This window comes from Caretta caretta, chromosome 5, assembly GCF_965140235.1.
Source record: "Caretta caretta isolate rCarCar2 chromosome 5, rCarCar1.hap1, whole genome shotgun sequence".
NCBI classification, from domain to species: domain Eukaryota; kingdom Metazoa; phylum Chordata; order Testudines; family Cheloniidae; genus Caretta; species Caretta caretta.
In genome coordinates, this window is record NC_134210.1 from 90,749,762 (window position 1) to 90,773,847 (window position 24,086).

The 24,086-nt window shown below is 44.7% G+C and overlaps 2 protein-coding genes and 1 long non-coding RNA gene across 29 annotated transcripts in view; 2 read left to right on the forward strand and 1 right to left on the reverse strand.

Annotated features, from left to right (window-relative positions):
* AOPEP (aminopeptidase O (putative)) overlaps nucleotides 1–827 on the reverse strand; it is a 412,311-nt gene extending 411,484 nt beyond the window's left edge. For 24 of the 27 annotated variants that reach the window (XR_012668547.1, XR_012668548.1, XM_048851221.2 and 21 more), the window contains exon 1: nucleotides 677–817. The gene's annotated coding sequence lies outside the window, so the exon portion shown is untranslated. Of the gene's footprint in view, nucleotides 1–676 lie in introns of all 27 variants that reach the window. The other 3 variants (XM_075128662.1, XM_075128663.1, XM_075128664.1) reach the window with 3 other exon arrangements.
* Nucleotides 337–24,086, forward strand: LOC125637109 (fructose-1,6-bisphosphatase 1). The gene is made up of 7 exons (XM_048851235.2): nucleotides 337–639; nucleotides 11,138–11,300; nucleotides 13,515–13,607; nucleotides 15,546–15,686; nucleotides 17,026–17,163; nucleotides 20,747–20,866; nucleotides 23,707–24,086. The coding sequence occupies exons 1-7, from the start codon at nucleotides 470–472 to the stop codon at nucleotides 23,896–23,898; spliced, it is 1,017 nt and encodes a 338-aa protein (XP_048707192.2). The 5' UTR covers nucleotides 337–469; the 3' UTR covers nucleotides 23,899–24,086.
* On the forward strand, nucleotides 959–5,428 carry LOC125637111 (uncharacterized). The gene is made up of 2 exons (XR_012668549.1): nucleotides 959–4,328; nucleotides 4,910–5,428. It is a non-coding gene; the product is annotated as an uncharacterized LOC125637111 (long non-coding RNA).

A 24,086-nucleotide genomic window follows, 5' to 3' on the forward strand; every position in this document is an offset into this window, starting at 1 on the left:
CGGGGGGAGTGGATGAGGCGGGAAGGGGAAAGGGCCCAGCTCCCGGAGGAGATGAGTGGGGGGCTGGAGCACGTGTGGGGGCTAAAGCGGGAAGAAGGGAAGGCGAGATGGGCTGGGTGGGGGCCGGGCCGGGAGAAGGGAGGGATGTGGGGAAGAGGTTGCCGGGGAAGCAGCCGGGGTTTGGGGGCGGGCGGAGGTGGGTCCCGCGGGCGGGGCTAAGAGGTAAAAGGGGACAAGGCTGAGGGAAGGATGTGGGGAAGAGGTGGTGACAGGGAAGCAGCCCCGGTTTGGGGGCGGATCCCGGGGGCCGGCTGCTCCCAGTCCCGTCTGCCGATAGGCCCGGGCCGGGACACTCCCTCGCTCCGCGGCTGGTGAAGTTCCCGGGCGGCAGCGGAGGGGGTGGCGTGTGGGTCTCGCTGCAGCTCCGTGGCAGTCGGTCTCCCCGCCCGGCCCCGCAGCTGCCACCACCATGACGGACCAGTCCCCGTTCGACACCAACGTCGTCACCCTGACCCGCTTCGTGATGGAGGAGGGGAGGCGGGCCCAGGGCACCGGGGAGCTCACCCAGCTGCTCAACGCGCTCTGCACCGCCATCAAGGCCATCTCCACCGCCGTGCGCAAGGCGGGCATCGCCCACCTGTGAGTCGCCCGCCCCCGCGCCCAGGCCGGGGCTCACCGTGGGGCAGAGCCGCCCTGCCCGGCCCCTCTGCCGGAGGAACGGGATCGGCCACTCGCCACAGCCCAGCCGGGATTGCACCTCCAGGGGCGGGAGTCCGCCACCTCGGCGCGGGAAGGGCTTCCTGGGCCTCTGTGAGCGTAACTTGCTTTCGCCAGGGTAGGCCCCGCCCAAGCAGGAGCGGCGGAAACTCCCTAAAAGTGTGGGGGCGGCTACCGGCGCCGCAACCGAGACCCCGCCCTGGCGCCGCCTCTTCTCTCCTTCCCCCCCCCCAAAAGAACCCCGCCCCCCCCGCGCGGTACTCCCCCCTCTTCCGGCGCGTGAACTGAAGGGGCCCTGGGCCCCCCGGTTCCGGCGCCCTTGCTGCAGAGCTGCGTTCGGTGGGGCTTTGCAGAACTGGGGCCTCGCACTGTAGGGCCCTCAGCGCAGGGATGGCAGTTTAGGGAATTGTAAAGCACCATGCGGCGTTATGGTGGCCTGCAAACATTCATTGCAATCCTAGGCTAAGCGAGGTTATTGGGAATAAGATTTCTACCCAGCTAAAAACCAAGACTGCCGTCCTCTGAAGCATAGCTCAAAGGTGCCCTGGGAGGACCAATTTCATTTTCTGTTTATGAAACTAAAATTGCCTTTAAGGATTGGCAACGTGGAGGAACCTTACGTTGACAGTTAGGATTGACTGTGTAAACAGCATAGGAAGGAAGGTGTGTACTACTTAAATAGCCATCCAGGTATGGCAAACCTAGTGTTGACAGGCTGCATTATCATGGATACATTGTGACACTATTACATATAACGCTTAATCTTAGTTAATCTGTTAATTAGGCAACACTTTGCCTAGCTAAGTATTCTTGCCACCTCTTTCTGAATAATATACACGTAAGCTTATTACCTGACTCTATATGGCTCAGTATTGATATATTTGCAGACAAAACAACTGCACTGCATTAGTACTAGTATCCTGTTCAAAGGAGAATTTTGAGATGTTCAAATTCAGAATTAAGTTTGAACCTTTGTCCTCCTAGCCTACTGTTTTGGCAGGGGGTGGCAGTTGCTTCAAAGGGTTGGTGGTATTTACAGTTCAGGGTAATCTTGCACAAAAGTGCTTGGCTCAATCTCACCTATGAGTTTTCTTGCTCATTTCAGTTTGTACCATAACTTTGAAAGATAGGGAAACGTAAAGAGTCTGTTTGCCCGCTTTCCTTGTCTGCAAAACCTATGTAACCTTTGTAGCTTAATGAACAGAAGCTTCAATTCTGGTTTTTAAATGGATTTAAGCAATGTAATCCAAACTAGTGCACTCAGAAGAAAGAAGATGGGGCATGTTTCAACTTGTAGCTTCCAGAGGGATTGGACAGTGAATGAAAAATAGTCCTATTGCCCTTTAAAGTTATTTAAAATGGCTGAAATACTAGCCAACTACTAATATTGCAATTCTAAACTTTAAGCCATTTTATCAATTGCTCACTTTCAGTAGCCTTTCATTTGTGTCCAAGCAGGTTCTACTTTTTTATTTTTTAATCTGTCAAACATCTTCACCACTGGTTTTTAAATACGTCAGCTAAAAAAAAGTGATGTGATCTTAGAATTCCTGATGCAAGAGACAATCATGTGCATATTGGGGAAAGCAGGCTAATACAAGAGACACTTAACAATTTAATAATTAACCAGGCTTGGAAAGATTCAAGTATTGGTAAACTTTTTGATTTCATTGTATACACAAACCAACAAAACTTCCACTGATGATCAAAATTTACAGAAACAGCATTTTTTACTTTGCCTAAGAATTTATTAGAGTTTGATTTAAGGATATTTACTTTATATATTTTGACATATGATGTTGACAACTTGTCAATGGTTATAAAGCTGTAACTTTTTGAATCTCCACATCGACTATCAAATAACTGTCTGTCCTCCCCCTAATTTTCTACAGTTGTGAAAATTTAAATCTATAAACATAAAAGCTTAGCACAACTGTGAAAATCTAAATAGATAACAAGCATTTTTAATTTGATCCTAGGCAAATTATATTAAAATCAAATTCTCCCATGCCTGTTCATAACTATAGATATCCTGCCCTTCTTTCTTAAGGTGAAACTCCCATTGGCTGTGGATATTGGAGCATGTAGGAGTTATCTGTTAAACAGTAAGCAACTCTTGTCATTTGCAGAGCTGCACACAGCTCAAGGACAAGAGATGGTCTGCAGTTGTAGTGACTGTTCTTGTTACTACTATCTTTATGGGTTGTGACTAACAGCCAATCAGAAGTTTTATAAATGCAAATTTTGTTTGGATTGTAGTGCATTCTTTCACATGCTAAAGGGATGTTAATTTCTCAGTCTTGGGCTCTCAGTTCAGCTCATGCTTCTGTGGAAATAAAATTGAGAGCATTTTGTCATGTAGCAATAAAAAGCTACCTTAAAGGAGTAGGGAAAAAAATTTGTACTCAATGGTCTGTCAGTATCGCCTGTTATCTTACTTTAAAAAAAACCTCAGATTTAGACTCCAGAATATAATGGTAAAAATAAGTAAAATGACCTTTCAAATTTTATATGAGCTTGGCAGGTAAACCAAATGATTGGAAGTTCCAAAACTCCATCTAAAGACATGTCTACATGGGGGTATTAGTGCATCCCAGGTAGGGAGTAAATTCTAATACACACTAGCATGTCTCACACTTGCTGTCTGCGTGGACCCTGCTGGCATGCACTTAAGTTTCTTAATGTTTAAGTCAATATGCACTAAGCCCTGGTCTACACTAGGACTTTAGGTCGAATTTAGCAGCGTTAAATCAATGTAAACCTGCACCCGTCCACACGATGAAGCCCTTTATTTCGACTTAAAGGGCTCTTAAAATCGATTTCCTTACTCCACCCCTGACAAGTGGATTAAATCGGCCTTGCCGGGTCGAATTTGGGGTACTGTGGACACAATTCAACGGTATTGGCCTCCGGGAGCTATCCCAGAGTGCTCCATTGTGACCGCTCTGGACAGCACTCTCAACTCAGATGCACTGGCCAGGTAGACAGGAAAAGAACTGCGAACTTTTGAATCTCCTTTCCTGTTTGGCCAGCGTGGCAAGCTGCAGGTGACCATGCAGAGCTCATCAGCAGAGGTGACCATGATGGAGTCCCAGCATCGCAAAAGAGCTCCAGCATGGACTGAACGGGAGGTATGGGATCTGATCGCTGTATGGGGAGAGGAATCCGTGCTATCAGAACTCCGTTCCAGTTTTCGAAATGCCAAAACCTTTGTCAAAATCTCCCAGGGCATGAAGGACAGAGGCCATAACAGGGATCCGAAGCAGTGCCGCGTGAAACTTAAGAGCTGAGGCAAGTCTACCAGAAAACCAGAGGGGCGAATGACCACTCCGGGTCAGAGCCCCAAACATGCCGCTTCTATGATGAGCTGCATGCCATTTTAGGGGGTTCAGCCACCACTACCCCAGCCATGTTGTTTGACTCCTTCAATGGAGATGGAGGCAACACGGAAGCAGGTTTTGGGGACAAAGAAGATAGCTCACAGCAAGCAAGCGGAGAAACCGGTTTTCCCGACAGCCAGGAACTGTTTCTCACCCTGGACCTGGAGCCAGTACCCCCCGAACCCACCCAAGGCTGCCTCCTGGACCCGGCAGGCGGAGAAGGGACCTCCGGTGAGTGTACCTTTTAAAATACTATACATGGTTTAAAAGCAAGCATGTGAAAGGATTACTTTGCCCTGGCATTCGTGGCTCTCCTGGATGTACTCCCAAAGCCTTTGCAAGAGGTTTCTGGGGAGGGCAGCCTTATTGCGTCCTTCATGGTAGAACACTTTACCACTCCAGGCCAGTAACACATACTCGGGAATCACTGTACAACAAAGCATTGCAGTGTATGTTTGCTGGCGTTCAAACAACATCCGTTCTTCATCTCTCTCTGTTATCCTCAGGAGAGTGAGATATCATTCATGGTCTCCTGGTTGAAATAGGGTGCTTTTCTTCAGAGGAGCCCGTTCCTGCTGAGCTGTTTGCCTGCGGCTGAACAGAAATGTTCCCCACTGTTAGCCACGGGGAGGGTTGAGGGGGTAGCCACGCGGTGGGGGGAGGCAAAATGCGACCTTGTAACAAAAGCACATGTGCTATGTATGTAACGTTAACAGCAAGAATAACTCTGAAAGAGTGTAACCACTGTTTTATAAAATGTCTTTTTAAATACCGCTGTCCCTTTTTTTTTTTTTTTTTTTTTTCTCCACCAGCTGCATGTGTTTCAATGATCACAGGATCTTCTCCTTCCCAGAGGCTAGTGAAGATTAGAAATAAAAAAAAACACACTCGAGATGAAATGTTCTCTGAGCTCATGCTGTCCTCCCACACTGACAGAGCACAGACGAATGCGTGGAGGCAAATAATATCAGAGTGCAGGAAAGCACAAAATGACCGGGAGGAGAGGTGGCGTGCTGAAGAGAGTAAGTGGCAGGCTGAAGATAGGGCTGAAGCTCAAATGTGGCGGCAGCGTGATGAGAGGAGGCAGGATTCAATGCTGAGGCTGCTGGAGGTCCAAACCAGTATGCTCCAGTGTATGGTTGAGCTGCAGCGAAGGCAGCTGGAGCACAGACTGCCACTACAGCCCCTGTGTAACCAACCGCCCGCCTCCACACCCAGACGCCCAAGAACATGGTGCGGGGGCCACCGGCCAACCAGCCACTCCGCCACAGAGGATTGCCCAAAAAAAGAAGGCTGGCATTCAATAAATTTTAAAGTTGTAAACTTTTAAAGTGCTGTGTGGCATTTTCCTTCCCTCCTCCACCACCCCTCCTGGACTACCTTGGTAGTCATCCCCCTATTTGTGTGATGAATGAATAAAGAATGCATGAATGTGAAGCAACAATGACTTTATTGCCTCTGCAAGCGGTGATCGAAGGGAGGAGGGGAGGGTGGTTAGCTTACAGGGAAGTAGAGTGAACCAAGGGGCTGGGGGTTTCGTCAAGGAGAAACAAACAGAACTTTCACACCGTAGCCTGGCCAGTCATGAAACTGGTTTTCAAAGCTTCTCTGATGCATACCGTGCCCTCCTGTGCTCTTCTAACCGCCCTGGTGTCTGGCTGCGCGTAACCAGCAGCCAGGCGATTTGCCTCAACCTCCCACCCCACCATAAACGTCTCCCCCTTACTCTCACAGGTATTGTGGAGCACACAGCAAGCAGTAATAACAGTGGGAATATTGGTTTCGCTGAGGTCTAAGCGAGTCAGTAAACTGCGCCAGTGCACCTTTAAATGTCCAAATGCACATTCTACCACCATTCTGCACTTGCTCAGCCTGTAGTTGAAGAGCTCCTGACTACTGTCCAGGCTGCCTGTGTACGGCTTCATGAGCCATGGCATTAAGGGGTAGGCTGGGTCCCCAAGGATACATATAGGCATTTCAACGTCCCCAACAATTATTTTCTGGTCTGGGAATAAAGTCCCTTCCTGCAGCTTTTGAAACAGACCAGAGTTCCTGAAGATGCGAGCGTCATGTACCTTTCCCGGCCATCCCACGTTGATGTTGGTGAAACGTCCCTTGTGATCCACCAGAGCTTGCAGAACTATCGAAAAGTACCCCTTGCGGTTTATGTACTCGGCGGCTTGGTGCTCCGGTGCCAAGATAGGGATATGGGTTCCGTCTATGGCCCCCACCACTGTTAGGGAATCCCATTGCAGCAAAGCCATCCACTATGACCTGCACATTTCCCAGGGTCACTACCCTTGATATCAGCAGATCTTTGATTGCCTAGGCTACTTGCATCACAGCAGCCCCAACAGTAGATTTGCCCACTCCAAATTGATTCCCAATTGACCGGTAGCTGTCTGGCGTTGCAAGATTCCACAGGGCTATCGCCCACTCGCTTCTCAACTGTGAGGGCTGCTCTCATCTTGGTATTCATGCGCTTCGGGGCAGGGGAAAGCAAGTCACAAAGTTCCATGAAAGTGCCCTTACACATGCGAAAGTTTCGTAGCCACTGGGAATCGTCCCAGACCTGCAACACTATGCGGTCCCACCAGTCTGTGCTTGTTTCCTGAGCCCAGAATCAGCGTTCCATAGCATGAACCTACCCCATTAGCACCATGATGCATGCATTGGCAGGGCCCATGCTTTCAGAGAAATCTGTGTCCATGTCCTGATCACTCACGTGACCGCGCTGACGTCGCCTCCTCGCCCGGTATCGCTCTGCCAGGTTCTGGTGCTGCATATACTGCTGGATAATGCGTGCGGTGTTTAATGTGCTCCTAATTGCCAAAGTGAGCTGAGCGGCCTCCATGCTTGCCTTGGTATGGCATCCGCACAGAAATAAGGCGCGGAACGATTGTCTGCCGTTGCTTTGACGGAGGGAGGAGTGACTGACGACATGGCTTACAGGGTTGGCTTCAGGGAGCTAAAATCAACAAAGGGGGTGTCTTTACATCAAGGAGTATTTCAGGCAGGACTTCACGGAGGGTTCCAATAAGAAATGGTGCACCTAAGTTATAGTTCTTATTGGAACAAGGAAGTTAGTCTGGCCTCTGATTGATACATGGCTAGATTTACCTCGCTGCACCTTCTCTGTGAGTGACTGCAGTGTGACCTAGAGGAATGAGTCCCCTAGACGGGGGAGGGAGGGAAGCAAATGAGTACAAAACAAATCTGGTCTATTGCTTGTTTTGATCCACTCCATCTATCTTTTACATCTTTGGCTGGCAGCAGACGGTGCAGAAGGACTGCATGCCATCCACATCTCATGGCTGCTCGGCAGAAGATGGTGCAATACGACTACTAGCCATCCTCATCTCTTGCCTGCCCGGCAGAAGATGATGCAATATGACTGCTATCCATCCTCATCTCTTGCCTGTCCGGCAGAAGATGGTACAGTACGACTGCTAGCAATCTGTATCGTCTGCCTGCTCACCATAAGATGGTTCAATAGGACTGACTGCAGGACTAAAGAGAATGACCTGGTCAAGTCACTCCAAATTTAGTCCCTGTGCCCATGTCTGCCCAGGCGCTCCTGGCCGACGTGGTCAGGAGCACCTCGGACATGACAATGACAGCTACCAGTCATGTTGCACCATCTGCTGCCAGAAGGCAATGGGTTGCTGCTACTGTGTAGCAATGCAATACCGCATCTGTCAGCACCCAGGAGACATACAGTGACGGTTACCTGAGCGGGCTCCATGCTTGCCGTGGTATGGCGTCTGCAGAGGTAACTCAGGAAAAAAGGTGCGAAACGATTGTCTGCCCTTGCTTTCACAGAGGGAGGGAGGGAACGGGGGCCTGACGATATGTACCCAGAACCACCCATGACAATGTTTTAGCCCCATCAGGCATTGGGATCTCAACCCAGAATTCCAATGGGCAGCGGAGACTGCGGGAACTGTGGGATAGCTACCCACAGTGCAACGCTCCGGAAATCGACGCTTGCCTCGGTACTGTGGAAGCGCTCCGCCGAGTTAATTCACTTAATGCACTTAGAGCATTTTCTGTGGGGACACACACACTGGAATATATAAAAACGATTTCTAAAAAAACGACTTCTATAAATTCAACCTAATTCCGTAGTGTAGACATACCCTTAGGAACTTTTAGTGCACGCCAGCAGGGTCCGCACATACAGCAAGTATCTGCATGCTGGTGTGCACTAGAATTTACACTCCAGCTGGGGCGAACTAACACACCATGTAGACAAGCTCTCAGCATTTATCTAATTTTGTAAAACTCTCTATTGTTCCTCCTCTCTCTAGTGAGTATTTACTGAAGGTAGATGCAATAGTGCTGAGTTTCAAAGAAGAGAACAAGACAATTTCAATGCAGGGAGAGTAACTAGATTTTAGAGCCCTCAGAGTTGGGCTACCTTCACTACAGCACAGCTAGTGTTCTGCTATAACTGATATGGCAGAAGCTAAGATATGAAGTGGCCTTCAGACGAGCCTTCAGTTGATGATAAAATCTTTGTGCAATTAAACTTTTTTCAGCTTCAAATTTTTGAATGTGAAGACACAGCTTGATTAATGGCTGAATTATCAACTGCCGTCTGATTTAATATCTTAGAACCACTTTAATCAGTTTGATTAAAACCTTTTTTTTTATAATGCTGTCAGGAATAAAAGGTGAGTTTTACGTGAAGTTGTGAAAGAATAAGACTGAGTCAGTCCTTGTGGGGAGCTGCGATTTGTCAAGTATCTAAGCAATCAGAGCTAGTACTACAGTGAACTGCTTCATGGTAGCATCAGAAATAAGCTAGTGCTTATTTTCTTGTAATGATGAATATAAACTGAAGTTACTGCACTGTAACCTACTTCTAATTATTTTGCATATTGATGACTCGCCGGATACTGTACTTAGCAGCTCTCTAGAAATGCCTACAATAATGACCTGTTTCATTAGTGAGCAATTTTATGGAAACTTTACTAATTTGACAACTTACAGCAAATGATAGAAAACATGTTAACCAAAAGGCCTCCAGCAACACAGAGTAGCCTTTTATAATTAGGAAATGAATTTGTTAGCACTAAAGGAAAATTGACAAAACTTCTTGTGTTGTGAAAAAGTTGCTGTAAAATGGAAGTAAAACCTCTCAGTGGATTTTACAAATGACTTGACTAGCTATCTTGACTTCAAATATAGGGCTGATCAACACTGGACCCTTACGCTCGCACAGCTATGTCTCTCGGATAAATATCCACATCCTGAGAGATGTAGCTCTGCCAGTGTAACACCTGTGTAGAAAGTGCTGGATTGACAGAAGAATTCTTCCCTCAACCTACTTACTGCCTCTCAGGGATCAACTGCAGCACTTTCACGCCAGCTGAAAACGGTGTGTGAGCCAGCATGGAGAATTTCTGTGTATTGAACTTTTCCATGTTCTTGTGTTTTCAAAAAAAAAAAAAAAAACTTTATGTACAGATGTGAGAACTGTACCCATTTGAATTATGGATATTTCTTGTCTGACACAGATAGCTTTGTCTGACCATTATAATTTAAAACTGCTACAGAAGTTTCACTTAATACAGTATCTGTGTAATTTGTTTAGAGACTGAGGTGGAAGCACTTTCCTTTTCCCCTTGGCCTTGGTCTGGGCAGGAAATTATCTTCCACTGAGGTGTTTTGTTCAAGTCATGAATAAATGGGTGAGAAATACTATCACATGCCTTTATCTTTTGAAGCAGTGGGGGATGGAAGGAAATTATTGTGAAATGCTCTGTTAACCATGCTTGTTAGAAGGAAATTGCAGAATTGAATATCAAGCCATACTGACTTCAAATAATGTGCAGACTGGACAAAACAATGGTAATTTGCCTTCAAGATTTAAGAAATAGCCAGTACGAGAGTGTTAATTCCCAGCTCTTGCTGATGGGAACAAAACACCTGTCATCCCATTGTAGAAAGTTTGGCATGGAGGAGCATGAGTGCTTGTTTCAGTGGTGCATGGTGCCTACCATATCTGTGTCATTGGGGTCTGTGCAGGCCAGAAGATGGGTGGAGACAGCTGGAGGGGGGGGAAGATAGGCACCTTCAGTGGAAGTTTCCTGCAAGCTTCCACTAGCAGAATTGATGCATCCTAAGGTAAAATAAAGCTGCCCTCCTGTGATGGAGCTGCTGGGAGGCAGCTGTGGAAATTCCCCAGGATGCCATGGTGATGTGGGTGTAATTCAAAAGCCCTGAACACCCATAAGGGTTGACTAACCTCTAATGCTTAGGCTTTCTAATGAGGTCACAAGAGACAAGCCTCATGAATGAGGCTGGCTGAAGCTAAGAGCAAGGATTTACTTAGAGATGTTACAGGAGGAAAGAACAAGCAGTCCCAGATAATCCCAAGTCATAACTATTACCTTGAAGAACCTGGATTCATGGCTACCAATTTTTAGTCCTTTTAAGTAAGTCTTAACCTACTCCAGCAGAGCTTGTCTAATTATAGATAATGTTTAAATGCTATTTTTTGGTATTAAATTGTGAGTGTCGTGTAGACTTGAGACAATAGTGGCTGTTAAAGGATCCTTCATTCTGAGATTTCCAATCTTCAGGATAGAGGGAGGAAGAGGAATCGGGCAGTTCACTGGCCAGTAGATCAAAACAATTGAATGGAATTGTAGTCTCATCCAAAAGTTATAGAAGATGGAGGTCAATGATGGCATAAAGTAAACTCTCCAGTGTTGGAGGGGCCAGATGCAGTGCTCCTAATATTACAAAATGCCATACAATAGAACCTCAGAGTTATGAACTGACCAGTCAACCAAACACCTCATTGGATTGGAAGTACACAATCAGACCAAAAAAAGCAAATATAGTACAGTGTTAAACGTAAACTACTAAAAAAATACAGGGAAAGCAGCATTTTTCTTCTGCATAGTAAAGTTGCAAAGCTGTATTAAGTCAATGTTCAGAATTACGAACAACGTCCATTCCCAGGGTGTTCGTAACTGAGGTTATACTGTATTTTTGTTCCTCATGAGAATCTCTTTCCATTGCTTTAGCTATGGAATAGCTGGTTCCACCAATGTGACAGGAGACCAAGTAAAGAAGCTGGATGTCCTTTCCAATGACCTGGTGATTAACATGCTCAAGTCATCGTTCACTACATGTGTTATTGTGTCAGAAGAAAACAAAAATGCTATAATAGTAGATGCTGAAAAAAGGGTTAGTAACTTACAAAACTTGTCAATATTTGGATTCAAGTTAACTTTTACAAATACTTTTCTTCAAATATGTAAAAATTGAACTGGAGTTAAAGATTTCAAAGGCAGTTAGCCAAATACGTGTTTTTCTGGATACTACCAATATTTTCCTGTTTCTGTTCAATGAATATTCAACCCTCTCTATTTGAGTTACATTTTCCATTCACTCCTACCTGGTTTCTTTCCTCCAGTTCTGCTCCCACATTTTTTGAGCCTTTCTTCCCCCTTTGGTCCTAAATTCTGTATTGTTTGTACTTCCTTACCTCTGGAGCAATTTGCATGTGTGCTTTTTTTTTTTTTTTTTTTTTTTCCCCTAGATGGTTCTCAAGCAGGCTCTTCCTATAGCATTTTTAGTAAATCACCGAATTACTATTTTTATGGATCAATCCATAAAGGTCCCTCCTCAGGCAAATTTCTCACTGAAGGCAATAGGAGTATGACTCAGCAAAGTCTGAGTGAGGACTTCAGGACTGACTTAAAGAATTGACAGTGTCATTTAATTGTAGGACAAGTGTGGGGTTTTTTTTTGTTTTTTTGTTTTTTTTTTTTTACTGATTTGTAGTCTTTCCTAGAAATATTAAATTTCCACTAGTGTTCTCCTTCCTCTTCAAAAATAAAATAATCAATAAAAACAAGTTTTTGAATTTACTATGTGGCCTATGCAGTTGCATTATTTATATGCATTTGCAGGAATGTATACACTTGTTAGAGCAGTATTAGTGAATTGCTCCGGACTCCTTTTAATGTGACCATGCCACAATTGTGGTGGTGGTTTTCTGATTTTTTTCCTAAAGAAATTTAGCAAAGTACAATAGAATTTGCTTTGTTGGGACACCTTGGTGCCTTTTGTCCCAGTTAAACAGAACCTCCAGTTGAAAAGGCTACGACGACCCAATGCTGGAGCACCTTAATTTAAAAAAAAAAAAAAAACCCTTTAGCTGAGACTCCATGTTAAAGCGTTTTGCTGCTGAATCTGAGCTACTGTGCTCTAGCTAAAGCAGAATTACTGCCCCTGTTAAAGAGCCAGCACTGCTGTTAAGGATTGCTGGACTTAAATCCACTACTGGGATCATGATGATTAAAGGGATACAATCCACTTAAACACCTCAATTTCTTTTTACTCTTACAAACTACAAGTAACTTATTACTATAAGTAAAGAATTAGAGAACTTTCCCTTTGTCGGTATCCCTTGTCTGAGTCTTTCGTGCAGCAGCAGCAGGAGGAATTTTTTTATTTTTTTTTAAATTAGGAAAACAGTATGGTAAAGCCACAAATTGGCAGTGTGATGTGTGAGCAGGTGTAACAAATCTCAGCTTGGTGTTTCTTTGAAGTACACTGTGCGTTATTCAGGCGTTGTGTTATTCTTGATCAGGTAGGTGGTGGTTGTTTGTTGTTTTTAAATGGCTCAAATTGAGCCTAAACAAAAACTGATCTCAGTTTCTCATGCTACTGTGTAAATTAAGACAATTTTTTTTATAAAAGATGAAAAGGTAAAAAAAAGCTAGGGTGCTAGGTTTTGCAGGGCCTCCCTAACAGTTGCTGCTTACTGAAAGTGGTGTAATAACAGCTCATCAATGTATGCTTAAAGGATGACCTTTTAGCTTCCGTATTTTTCTTTGTGACTGTAGCAAGACTCTACTGCACTGCATGTGCCACTACAAAGAACAGTGGCATCATCTGTTCTTTCAATTAAACATTTCCCAAATTCTGTTCATACAGATGCTCAAGCAATTAAACAATGCTAAAAACTTAGCCAAAAATAAATCATCAAAATAGTATTCCACTTCTTGAGAATATAGCTACATCACATTACCTTAGACCTTGTCTACACTTATATTTTTATAGGGCGCTCACCCCCCTGAGCGCAGCGAGTTTGAGTGCTTTAAAGCGCTAGTGTGGACAGGCTCAGAGTGCTTGGAGCTATTCTCCTGGTGGAGGTGGATTACCAGGAGTGCTGGGAGAGCTCTCTCCCAGGGCTCGCGCATGACACCACACACACTGCAAAGCACGGCCATGGGAACGCTTCCTCTGCAGCACTTTGAAGTTTCTAGTGTAGACGTAGCTTTAAACTGTTCTTGGCTAGAAATTAACTTGAGTAGATTAGGTGGCAAAACATTTTTATTTGGGGTAGATGGGCAAATAACTAAATCCAGTTCTTCGGTCTTTATTTTCCAGGGTAAATATATAGTCTGCATGGATCCTCTTGATGGCTCTTCTAACATTGACTGCCTTGTTTCCATTGGAACTATCTTTGCCATCTACAGAAAGGTAAAGTGGGATGTTGTCATGCTAAAACAGTCGGGGGGGGAGGGTAGTAGTTCTTCACACTTAACCAGCTCATGATGGAATAAGGTTGGATCCAAAGATTTAATGAAATCCAACTAAATCTACAAATGCTCGGTTACACAATACCTTTGAGTGATACACAGCACTTGGTTAATAGACCTACATACATGCAATCCTGACTGATATTCAGTTAGCCAGTTAGATTCCTCTAACAATGACAAGGATAACAGGAGTTAAGTGCTTCATAATTACTCATACAACTTGAGACCAAACAGAACACTAATCTCATCTACCTGAGTTATGTGCATTCTTCAATGAAACTAGTTCTCCCATCTTGTACAAGTAGTCCTGTCAGCCTGAGGACAGGCTTCCCAGATGAGATTCAGTTTGAAACATTGCTTATAAATGTAACATGCCTAATTCATTCTGAAAGATAGAAGTCTCATTTGCAGGCATATGAAATACAGGATTAACATGTCTCAACCATGGAAACAACTGTGTGAATTCAGACAAGACACACTGTCCATCTTTAACCGCCCTGACCCAGGTTTCGATGCACCAGTAACTTTTTTGGGCTCACTTCACCCAGGAGTAAAAAAAAACAAGTTCTTGGTACTAGTCAATTGTAAACATTATGACTAAAGTTCCACTTTGTTTTTTAAATTCTGCCTCCGATTTCTGCATCAAATTGAAGGCACTCATTATTAAGGCTACGTTTTAGTCACGGTTATTTTTAGTAAAAGTCAGACATTTTATTAAAAATACCAGTGAATAAAACTGTTGGGGGTGGCGGGGGGAAGGGTGTGCAGGTGGTGGCACAAGGCCTGGGACCTCTGCTGGTGTGAGGGCAAGGCGGGTGGCAGGGCTGGCAGGCTACCTACCTGGCTCCGCACCTCACCCCCATCAGCAGCAGACAGCACAGTTCCCAGCCAATGGGAGCTGCGAAGCCAGCGCTCTGGGCAGAGGCAGCGCACAGAACTGCCTGGTCACACCTCCACCAACAGCTGAGCGAAGGGGATGTCGCTGCTTCTGGGGAGCCCCCGGAGTAAGCACCACTGAGAGCCCGCCTCACCCTCTCCTATGCCCCTGCCCCCTCCCACACCCAAACACTGCTGGGGTCTGAGACTGCCCCAGGCACACTGTACACTGCAGAAGTCACGAAGGTCACAGAAAGTCAGCCTTACTCATTATCACTTTTCAAGATAGTACATATCTCTACCCCATCTCTTCTACTTCCTGCATTCCACCCTAGCGCTTGACTTCTCTCTTTGGCCCTGATCTAGGAAAGCTCTTATGAATATACTTTAAAGTTAAATCATGTATAGAAGAGCTTTGTCAGATCAGGGCCTTTGTCTCCTTTGCTTTCATCATGAATTATTTGTATAACCATATTGCTAGGAGCCCTAGTCATGGACCAGGACCCCAATATAGTAGGCACTGTGCAAACACAGAACAAAAGTGGTCCCTACCTTAAAGAGCTTCGTATAGTATATGACCAGAGAACAGATAATTTGGGGGGGGGAGTGGGGATTAACAAGGAAACAATGAGATCAATGCCTATCATGCTGACGAGTTTTGTGTCTACACACTAGCAGTCTAACAGTTATGAAGTTTTTGTCGTCATTGCAGAACAGCAGAGTTTTAAGGAGAGACTTCTCTACTGATTTTTTTTTCCCTTTAATTGGTGACCATACTCTAGCAATAAGCTTAAACAAATATCTATTACGTTATTGCTGCTCTTCAGCAGTTGAAGGCATGCTGTCTTAGGCCTGGTGTTCCAAAGGTGTGCACTAGTAGCCTGTTATAGCAGCACATGCTGTTGTGGTTCTATTACTGTAAAAAAATGAAGCTTATAAAATAGATGAATCCTGGGAATTTTTAGTTTAAAAAGATTCTTGACACTCTTCCTTCCTATTCCAGGCTTCCGCTGAGGAACCTTCTGAGAAAGATGCTTTACAGCCAGGACGTAATCTTGTGGCAGCTGGTTATGCCCTATATGGGAGTGCTACAATGCTGGTGCTAGCCATTGAATCTGGTGTCAACTGTTTTATGCTTGACCCGGTAAGAAAGCCTACATCTGGTATGAATAGCTTGCTCTTGTAGAGATAACAAAATTCCAGAACAAATTTTTCCTAAGTGAATCAATATATAGAACTGCTTCCAAACTAAATCTTAACATCTGAAGATGCAGTACTCTTAAGAGAGCCAATGGGAGTTGATATGCCTATAAAAATAGAATAGATAAACCCCCAAAAGCTTCTGGCATTCTTCCCTTCTGCTGGAGATAGTGGTCATTAATATGACCTCAAAATTGATAGTTTAGTCAGAGAATCAAGTAAACATCATGTGCCACCTGATGTGATGAATACTTAAGCATCTTTTGCATTTGCAGAATTTCCCTGAAGACTGTCTCTTGTAATTTAGTACATTCCTTAACTCTAGTACCTTTAATCTTCTAGTGGACTAGAGATGCAGAAATACATTTAATATTCTCTTACGCTTACGGATCACATCCTGATTGTTTAAAAGAGTAAGTATGGAGTGTGTATACATGTGCTTGACATCCTAGAAGCTATTGGTCATCTGACTTTTGAATTCAAAAGTCAATTTAACATCACACAGTGCAGTTGTCTGCAGTGATTCAGTTTAATTTAAAGCCATTCTATTGTAAATCAGGTTTTGCCACTTACTTTTACTAATAGTAAGTCATGTTTGGAACGTGCCATGGCAATAGCTTCAAGGAAATAGAATTTGATGTTTTCTATATAGTAATGGTTTAAATGTCTGCATGTATTACCACCTTTTTTGTTTGTTTAGAAACAGAGACCCTTTACAATTTTTTTTTTCCTCCCTTACACATGTGAAAACTTACTGCAGTGGAGACTAGAGACCTTAAACATTTGGTAACTATGTACAGATCCTTTCATCACTTTGTTACTGTTTTCATTCTGGTCAGACTAATAGTGTCAAACTTGTTACCATCTCATGGCTAGTCAAATTGAGTTAAAAATCTCAGTCCAGCTCCTAATGAATAGGTGTTCACAATCCCTAAAACTGCCCACAATTGCACCTTGGCTATCAGTTGTAAAAAGAAAACAAAGAACTGAGTGGACATGCATCAAACTATTCTCTTGGCACAGGATAATAATTTTGGAGATGGGGAATGATCAAGTGAAGGAAACTTGTATGAGTCAGGGCTTATGGGGTATCTGATGGGTAAGCAAGACTTTTGGTCCAAGACTACAGAGCTGTACTTTTTTTTCCCCCCAAGTACTGAATTGTAAAAAGAAAATGGAAACTGCAGTAGGTTTTCACTAAATTGTATGTAGCATTCACTTGCCTTTAGTCTCGTAAAGAACACGCACACACAGTTATTGACTTGTTTTCTCATTATTGTCAGGCAATTGGGGAATTCATTTTGGTTGATAAGAATGTGAAAATCAAAAAGAGAGGAAATATCTACAGTCTCAATGAGGGCTATGCTGCATATTTTGATCCTGCAGTCACAGAGTATCTTAAAAAGAAGAAATTCCCTCAGGTAAATGTTCACTTTCTAGAGAAATTTTTCTAAGATAAGCAAATGTTCAGTGCCTCAAACTTTACACTCTTATCATGCAAACGTGCAGGGTGTCAAACGCCAAAGTTAGGCGAGACTGAACCCTAATAGTGTAGAAGTCAAAGTGTACCAACTATTCCTTGGGCTTTGTTTAACTTCATGATCTCTGAAGTCCTTTTGTGGATCAGTAAGCCACCATAGCTGACTGTTTGTTTTTATACAAAGTTACAGAGCTTGTTTTTCCTCTCTCATATAGTGGACTTCTGAATGGGTGTGGAAACAAGACTTGTGCTTAGCGCTGCTTGAAGCTGACTATGAGATCCTCTCGCTTAAAGGACTACTCAGGCTTGACAAAGCCCTGGCTGGGATGATTTAATTGGGGATCGGTCCTGCTTTGAGCAGGGGGTTGGACTAGATGACCTCCTGAGGTCCCTTCCAACTCTGATATTCTATGATACTCAAATGTCAGGGTCTGTTTTAAAGCTTTGTGAATACCTGCCATGAAGCCAGAAATTGATAGGTGCCAATAAGAACAAAGATAAATTCCCTCTGTCGTACCCAACTGGATGTTAACTTCCTCCTTAATTACCCAGAATGGAGTCTGGCCAGGTCCCCAGAGCTACCATCCACTGTTAGAAAACCCACATGGGAATCCTAGTGACAACAGGTGGCTTTACATCTTATCTATGTAAGATTGGCTAATTGCATTGGCTGAGTACTACCTGATGAATACCTTAAGTTAACAAAAAAAGTAAGATTTTATTTAACTTGTGTCAGAGCTAGCAGGACCTTGATTTGATAAACTCACCTACTGAGAATCTTGATAAAATTAAGGAGCTCTTTGGAGTTAGATCTGGAGTAACTTCAAAATCAGACTGAAGTAAAGTCAGCTGTTGCAGATGTGAAAGATGCTGCTTTATCAGTTGCAGTGTTCTATACAATGATTGATCTTCCTTTGCTATCAGCACAACTATAATAGGGCATAATTCTTTTTACAATACAACATGCCATCTCAAAGACAGACATATTTTTTGTGTAGATTTTTATAGGGTTTTAAAATAAATTTAGTTCTCACTTGACCGCTTTGGAGACATGCACGTTAGAGTGTGATATCTGAAATTGAAGCTTCCCCTTACTGCCCACTGTCTCTGAGCTAGAAAGCCATCTCTGAAAGTACATCTACACTGCAGCTGGGACTGTGCTTCCCAGCTAGGGTAGACAGATACACACTAGCTCTGCTTGAGCTAGCATGCTAAAAATAGCAATGTGGCTGGGAATAGACACCCAATTACAAACCTAGCTGGACGCCAGGGTATGTAGCTGGGTGATTAGCCCAAGCTGCCACCTGTGTGCCACCCCTGGCCACATCACTATTTTTAGCATGTTTGATCAAGCAGAGCTAGCATCTGTCTACCCCAGCTGGGCAGCATGTTCTTAGATGCAGTGTAGAGTCACCCTAAGAGTGGGAAGAAAGTGTCCATTCTCATTCAGTCTTTGAGCCCTCTCAGCAGAGAGGAATAACAGAAGATTTCACAAAACTAAAGAGGCTACTAACAAATCATTCCAAGCAGATAATTAGATAACCTTTTTCTTTGTCCCAAATCCTCTTTGAATTGGTGTCCCTGAGGGGAAGTGCCACATCTCCTTGCTAAGCCATTCACTGTTAGTTTGTGAAGATTTTCTCCTCACTATTCACTGTTAGTTTGTGAAGATTTTCCAGAGGAGAACAAAAAGCCTAAAGAAAATCTGTCTAACTTTTATAGTTTCTCTCTGCCTAGCTTTAAACTAAACGACCTAGCTTTCAGCCTTCTGGCTCAATCCTCTGGTTTCTGAGAGTGGAAGCCTAGTCCAACTGCAGGTTAGAAGGTACAACTTCACACTGTGCCTGCTGCAAAGCTGAAAACTAACCTGAGCCAAACCAACACTTCTCTCTCCACAGCAACCTGTGGGGCCCAGTGCCACACTGGTGGTTCTTGATACAAGGGACTAGTTAGACACCATTCAGATATCATGATGAAGAGGCAGGAGGATGGGAATATGGAATTCCTTGCCCCAATCATGTCAGAGGGAAAGGATCGATCCTGGAGACTCTCCCAGTCAATCGCTATCTCTGGCCGTGGCAGCGCAGTAGGTCTGCCTGCCGGCCGCAGCCCCACACCATTCCCTGAAGTGGCCAGGATGCCCCTACCTGGGGGCGGGTGGGGGGAGAGACAGGGGTCTCCACACACTGCTCCTGTCTGCAAACACAGCCCCTGCAGCTCCCATTGGTCAGGAACAGGGAGCTGTGGCCAATGGGATCTGTGGGGCCGTGCCTGCAGAGCCAGGCAGGCTGCAGAGCCATGTGCCTCCCCCAGGGGCTGCAGAGGCACATTGGCCCCTTCTGTGAGCAGCATGGCCACATGGTGCACTACTGGCTGGCAGGGGTGGCCTGGCTCATGATAGGGAGGAGGTGCTGATGTGCCTGAGTGGAGCCAAGCCCCACTGCACCACCGATTGGGAACCACCCAAGGTAAGTGCCCCCCTCCCAGAGCTAGCGCCCCATACTCTCTCCTGCACTCCAACCCTCAGACCCCTCCTGCACCCAAACTCCCTCCCAGAGCTTGTACCCCCCTGCTCCCCTGCCCCAGGCTCAGCCCGGAGCCCCCTCCCACACTGAAAACCCCTCAGCCCTAGCCCAGAGCCCACACCCCCTCCCAACCTCCTGCCCCAGCCTGGTGAAAGTGAGTGAGGGTAGGGGAGAGCGAGTGACTGGGTAGAGGGGGTGGGGTAGATCCTGGGTTACCCTTAAATTCAGAAAGTGATCTTGGGTGTACAGGTTGGAGATCATTGCCATAGAGCAAAATATAATAAAACCTCTATTGACAAATGCTAGCCTTATGAATAATCAATCAGTTCTGAGCCATTTTTCCTGACAGGAGGGAGTTGGGGGGAGGGAAGTGGAAGTACTAATAGTAATGCTAATAATAATTAATAGTGACCTCAAATGTCAAGGGCCCTTCAGATTCCAGTGTATTGGAAATTGCTTTGCAGTGGTTTAAAGGACAAGAAGAAAGTGCAGTGCACTGGTACCTACTGCAATATTGAGATGTTGCAAGTTATGAATTTGATCCCCCCTGCTAGTTCATAAAATATGGGTTCTGCTATAGATCTGATTTAACTTATAGCTCTGAAGTGGTGTGATCTGGTGGGCACAACTTGATGGAGTGGGGCTAGGGATAGCACTGTTTTATTTTGTTTTTGCCCAATGGAACACAGCAACTCTAGCTTCTAACGTTGTCTTGTCAGTACTGTGAAGGTAGCATGCTTAAGGCTCTGAACTAGGAATCTGAAGTCCTGTGTCATATTTATCTCTGCCACTGACCTTTTGTATGACTTTGATGCAAAATGACTTGCCCAGTACCTCTGTTTTTCCCCATCTGTAAAATGAGGATGACTATAATTAAGCTTTCTTTGTAAATTACTTTGAGTTCTATGGATGAAAAACACTATGCAAGAGCCAAGTTATTACCACTAAAAAAGCTAACAAGATTTAATCAAAGGTTGTTTATCAAATGTCTTTATACAGGATGGCAGCTCTCCGTATGGTGCGAGGTATATAGGTTCTATGGTAGCTGATGTACATCGTACTCTGGTGTATGGAGGAATCTTTTTATATCCAGCCAACTCCAAAAGCCCCAAAGGAAAGGTAAAAATGAATTAACCTAATTTTAGAAAGTATGTAGTCTGATAGAATAGTTTAGACAACACTGATTGTAAGATTTTTACAATGTAACAGCCAGTTTTTAAATGTTTTATGGTGCACAAGTTGCAAGAATATATCTACTGCCATGGTTTGACACTGTAGGATTTTTTTTTTAAGTAGCATTAAAACACATTAAGAACTGGGTGCTCCCCCAATAAACCAGTCAGTTCTGCCCTCCCTCACCATATCATTGTGGGATTCCTCTGCTGCTCTCCTGGTTGTGCCAGAGGCCCATGGGTTCCCACCCCCCTAGTCTTTCCCAATCCCCTGGCCTCTTTCATAGATTCATACCTTCCAAGGTCAGAAGGGACTATTGCAGAGGTAGGCAAACTACGGCCCACGCACCACATCCAGCCCACGAGACCGTCCTGCGCGGCCCCTGAGCTCCTGGCCCAGGAGGCTGTCCCCCCTCCCCTGCAGCCACGCGGCAGCACAATGCTGTGGGCGGCAGGGCTGCAGAGCCCTGCCTGACCCGGTGCTCTGTGCAGCGTGGCTGCCTGTCCTGGTGCAACTATGCTGCCAGCCACTGGTGTTCCAGGCAGCACGGTAAGGGGGCGGGGGGGGGGGGGTAGATAGAGGGCAGGGGAGTTCGTGGGGTGGTCAGGAGTGTGGATAGGGGTTGGGGTGGTCAGAGGGTGGGGAATGGGAGTTGAATGGGGGCAGGGGTCCCATCAGGAAGGAGAAGAGGAGTTGGACGGGGTGGCAGGGGGCAGTCAGGGAGTGGGGGGGTGGATGGGGCAGGGGTCCTGGGGGGAGCAGTCAGGAAGGAGAGGGGGGTTGAATTGGGTGGGGGAGCAGTTAGGGGAAACGGTCCGGAGGTGGTTGGATGGGGCAGGGGTCCCGGGGGGGGGGGCAGTCAGGAAGGAGTGGGGGGGTTGGATGGGGCAGCGGGGGGCAGTTAGGGGCGGGGGTCTGAGGTTGGTCAGGGGACTGAGAGCAGGGGGGGAGGGGATGGGATAGGGGTCCCCAGGGGTTGTCAGGGGGTGAAGTGGGGGGGTCAGATAGGGCGTGGGGGCCAGGCCATGTACAGGAACAGCCTCCCCTAACTGGCCCTCCATACAATTTCAGAAACGCAATGCAGCCCTGAGGCCAAAAAGTTTGCCCGCCCCTGGACTATTGTGACATCTCATCTCACTTCCTGTATAACACAGGCCACAGAACTTTCCCAAACTAATTCCTAATGCATATCTTTTAGAAAAACATCCAATCTTGATTTAAAGATTGCCAGCAATTGGTAATTTGTTCAACTAGTTAATTACTCACTGGTAAAAATGTACACTATTTCCAGTTTGAAATTGGCTAGCTTCAACTTCCAGCTGTTAAAATAAAAATCTCCTGGAGCTGCTTTAAAGCAGTGGTTCTCAACCAGGGGTATACATACCTCTGGAGATACACAGACCTTCCAGTGGGTACATCAACGTATCTAGATATTTGCCTAGTTTTACAATGAGCTACATAAAAACCACTAGCGAAGTCACTACAAACAAATTTCATAAGACAATGACTTCTTTATACTGCTCTATATACTATACACTGAAATGTAAGTACAATATTCTAATTGATTTTATAATTAAATAGTCAAAATAAGTAAGCAATTTTTCAGTAATAGTGTGCTGTGACACTTTTGTATTTTTATGTCTGATTTTGAAAGCAAGCACTTTTTAAGTGAGGTGGAACTTGGGGGTACACAAAACAAATCAGACCCCTGAAAAGCGTACAATAGTCTGGAAATGTTGAGAGCCACTGCCTTAAAGGAGCTATTGCTTGCAGAACCATTCTACTTCTTGTTCCTCTACTCTCTACCACCACTCTCTGGTGGTCTTGTGGGAAAGTGTAGTGACTATAGGCACTTGCATTTGTTCTCCACCCTCCCATCCTTACAGAACTGGTAGTGCTCAGACTGCTCTGTTCTCTGCTTTCCCCTTTCTCCTCCCAAGAATTGGGGAGGACAACTGTTTATTCAGCAAAACTTTAATCTGTTTTGAAAACTTCTGGGTGAAATTATTGCTTCAGCTTGTAGATAAAACGCAGTTACTCATTACACAAACTGACACAACCAGAGGTTTTTCTCAATGCAAACTTCAGTGACCTGTAGTTGTTTTTAAACTTATTAATGAATAGTTAAGTGTTGTGCACACAGTCTCTCACTCTACAGCAGTGGTTTTCAACCTTTCCAGACTACTGTACTCCTTTCAGAAGGCTGTGTCTTGTGTACCCCTAAGTTTCACCTCACAAACTATTGCTTACAAAATACAAGTGTCACGGCACACTATTACTGAAAAATTGCTTACTTATTTTGTCTATATGAAAGTTTAGTTTGTACTGACTTTGCTAGTGCTTTTTATGTAGCCTGTTAAACTATGCAAATATTTAGATGAGTTGTACCCCCTGAAAGATCTCTACATACCCCCAAGGGTACTTATGCCCCCCTGGTTGAGAACCACTTCTCTACAGTACTCCTTATTCACTCAAGTGCTGCACCATGCCTGCACTTAACAGGAAGGTGAACAATCTCCATAAAGAGAGCACGGGGCAACACAATATTCACCATGTGGGAAATGGGGACAAATATGGCCAAAACATCACGGTCTATACTAGGAAAAAAGGATACCATATATAAGCTTGATCTTTGCTTCAAGAGGTAATTTAAATATGAAATATTTACTGCTTATTTTTCTACTTAGTATGATTAATACTAGAAAACTTTGATATACATTTTATACAAAATATCCTGAAGTAATGTACTCTACTGATCACTATAATTTTTGGCTTCTGTCTTCCAGCTGAGGCTTCTCTATGAATGTAATCCCATGGCCTTTGTAATTGAGAAGGCTGGGGGAATTGCTACTACAGGAAACCAGGCAGTGCTGGATATAGTGCCTGAGGATATCCACCAGAGAGCACCTATTGCCCTGGGATCTCCTGATGATGTGCAGGAATACATTGACATGGTCAAGAAGCATGCAGCCAAGTGAAATAGCTGCAGTACAAAGAAGTGCCTTACAATTGGACCAAACATACTGTGAAGTACTACTGTCTTAAGCTATTGTAGGAAAGCAAGAGAACCATATTTTCATTGTGTTTATCCAAAAGTAAACTGTTAATATGTGCAACAAAAATGCATTTTTTCCACTGTGGCATTAAAAGCAAAACTTTAAGGGAA

Excerpts from the sequence above, each read along its gene's own strand:
- LOC125637109 (XM_048851235.2), top strand. The coding sequence starts at position 470 with ATGACGGACCAGTCCCCGTTCGACACCAACGTCGTCACCCTGACCCGC. Across the intron at positions 11,301-13,514 it reads TAGTAGATGCTGAAAAAAGG|GGTAAATATATAGTCTGCAT; the intron begins GTTAGTAACTTA and ends TTTATTTTCCAG. Across the intron at positions 20,867-23,706 it reads CCAAAAGCCCCAAAGGAAAG|CTGAGGCTTCTCTATGAATG; the intron begins GTAAAAATGAAT and ends TCTGTCTTCCAG.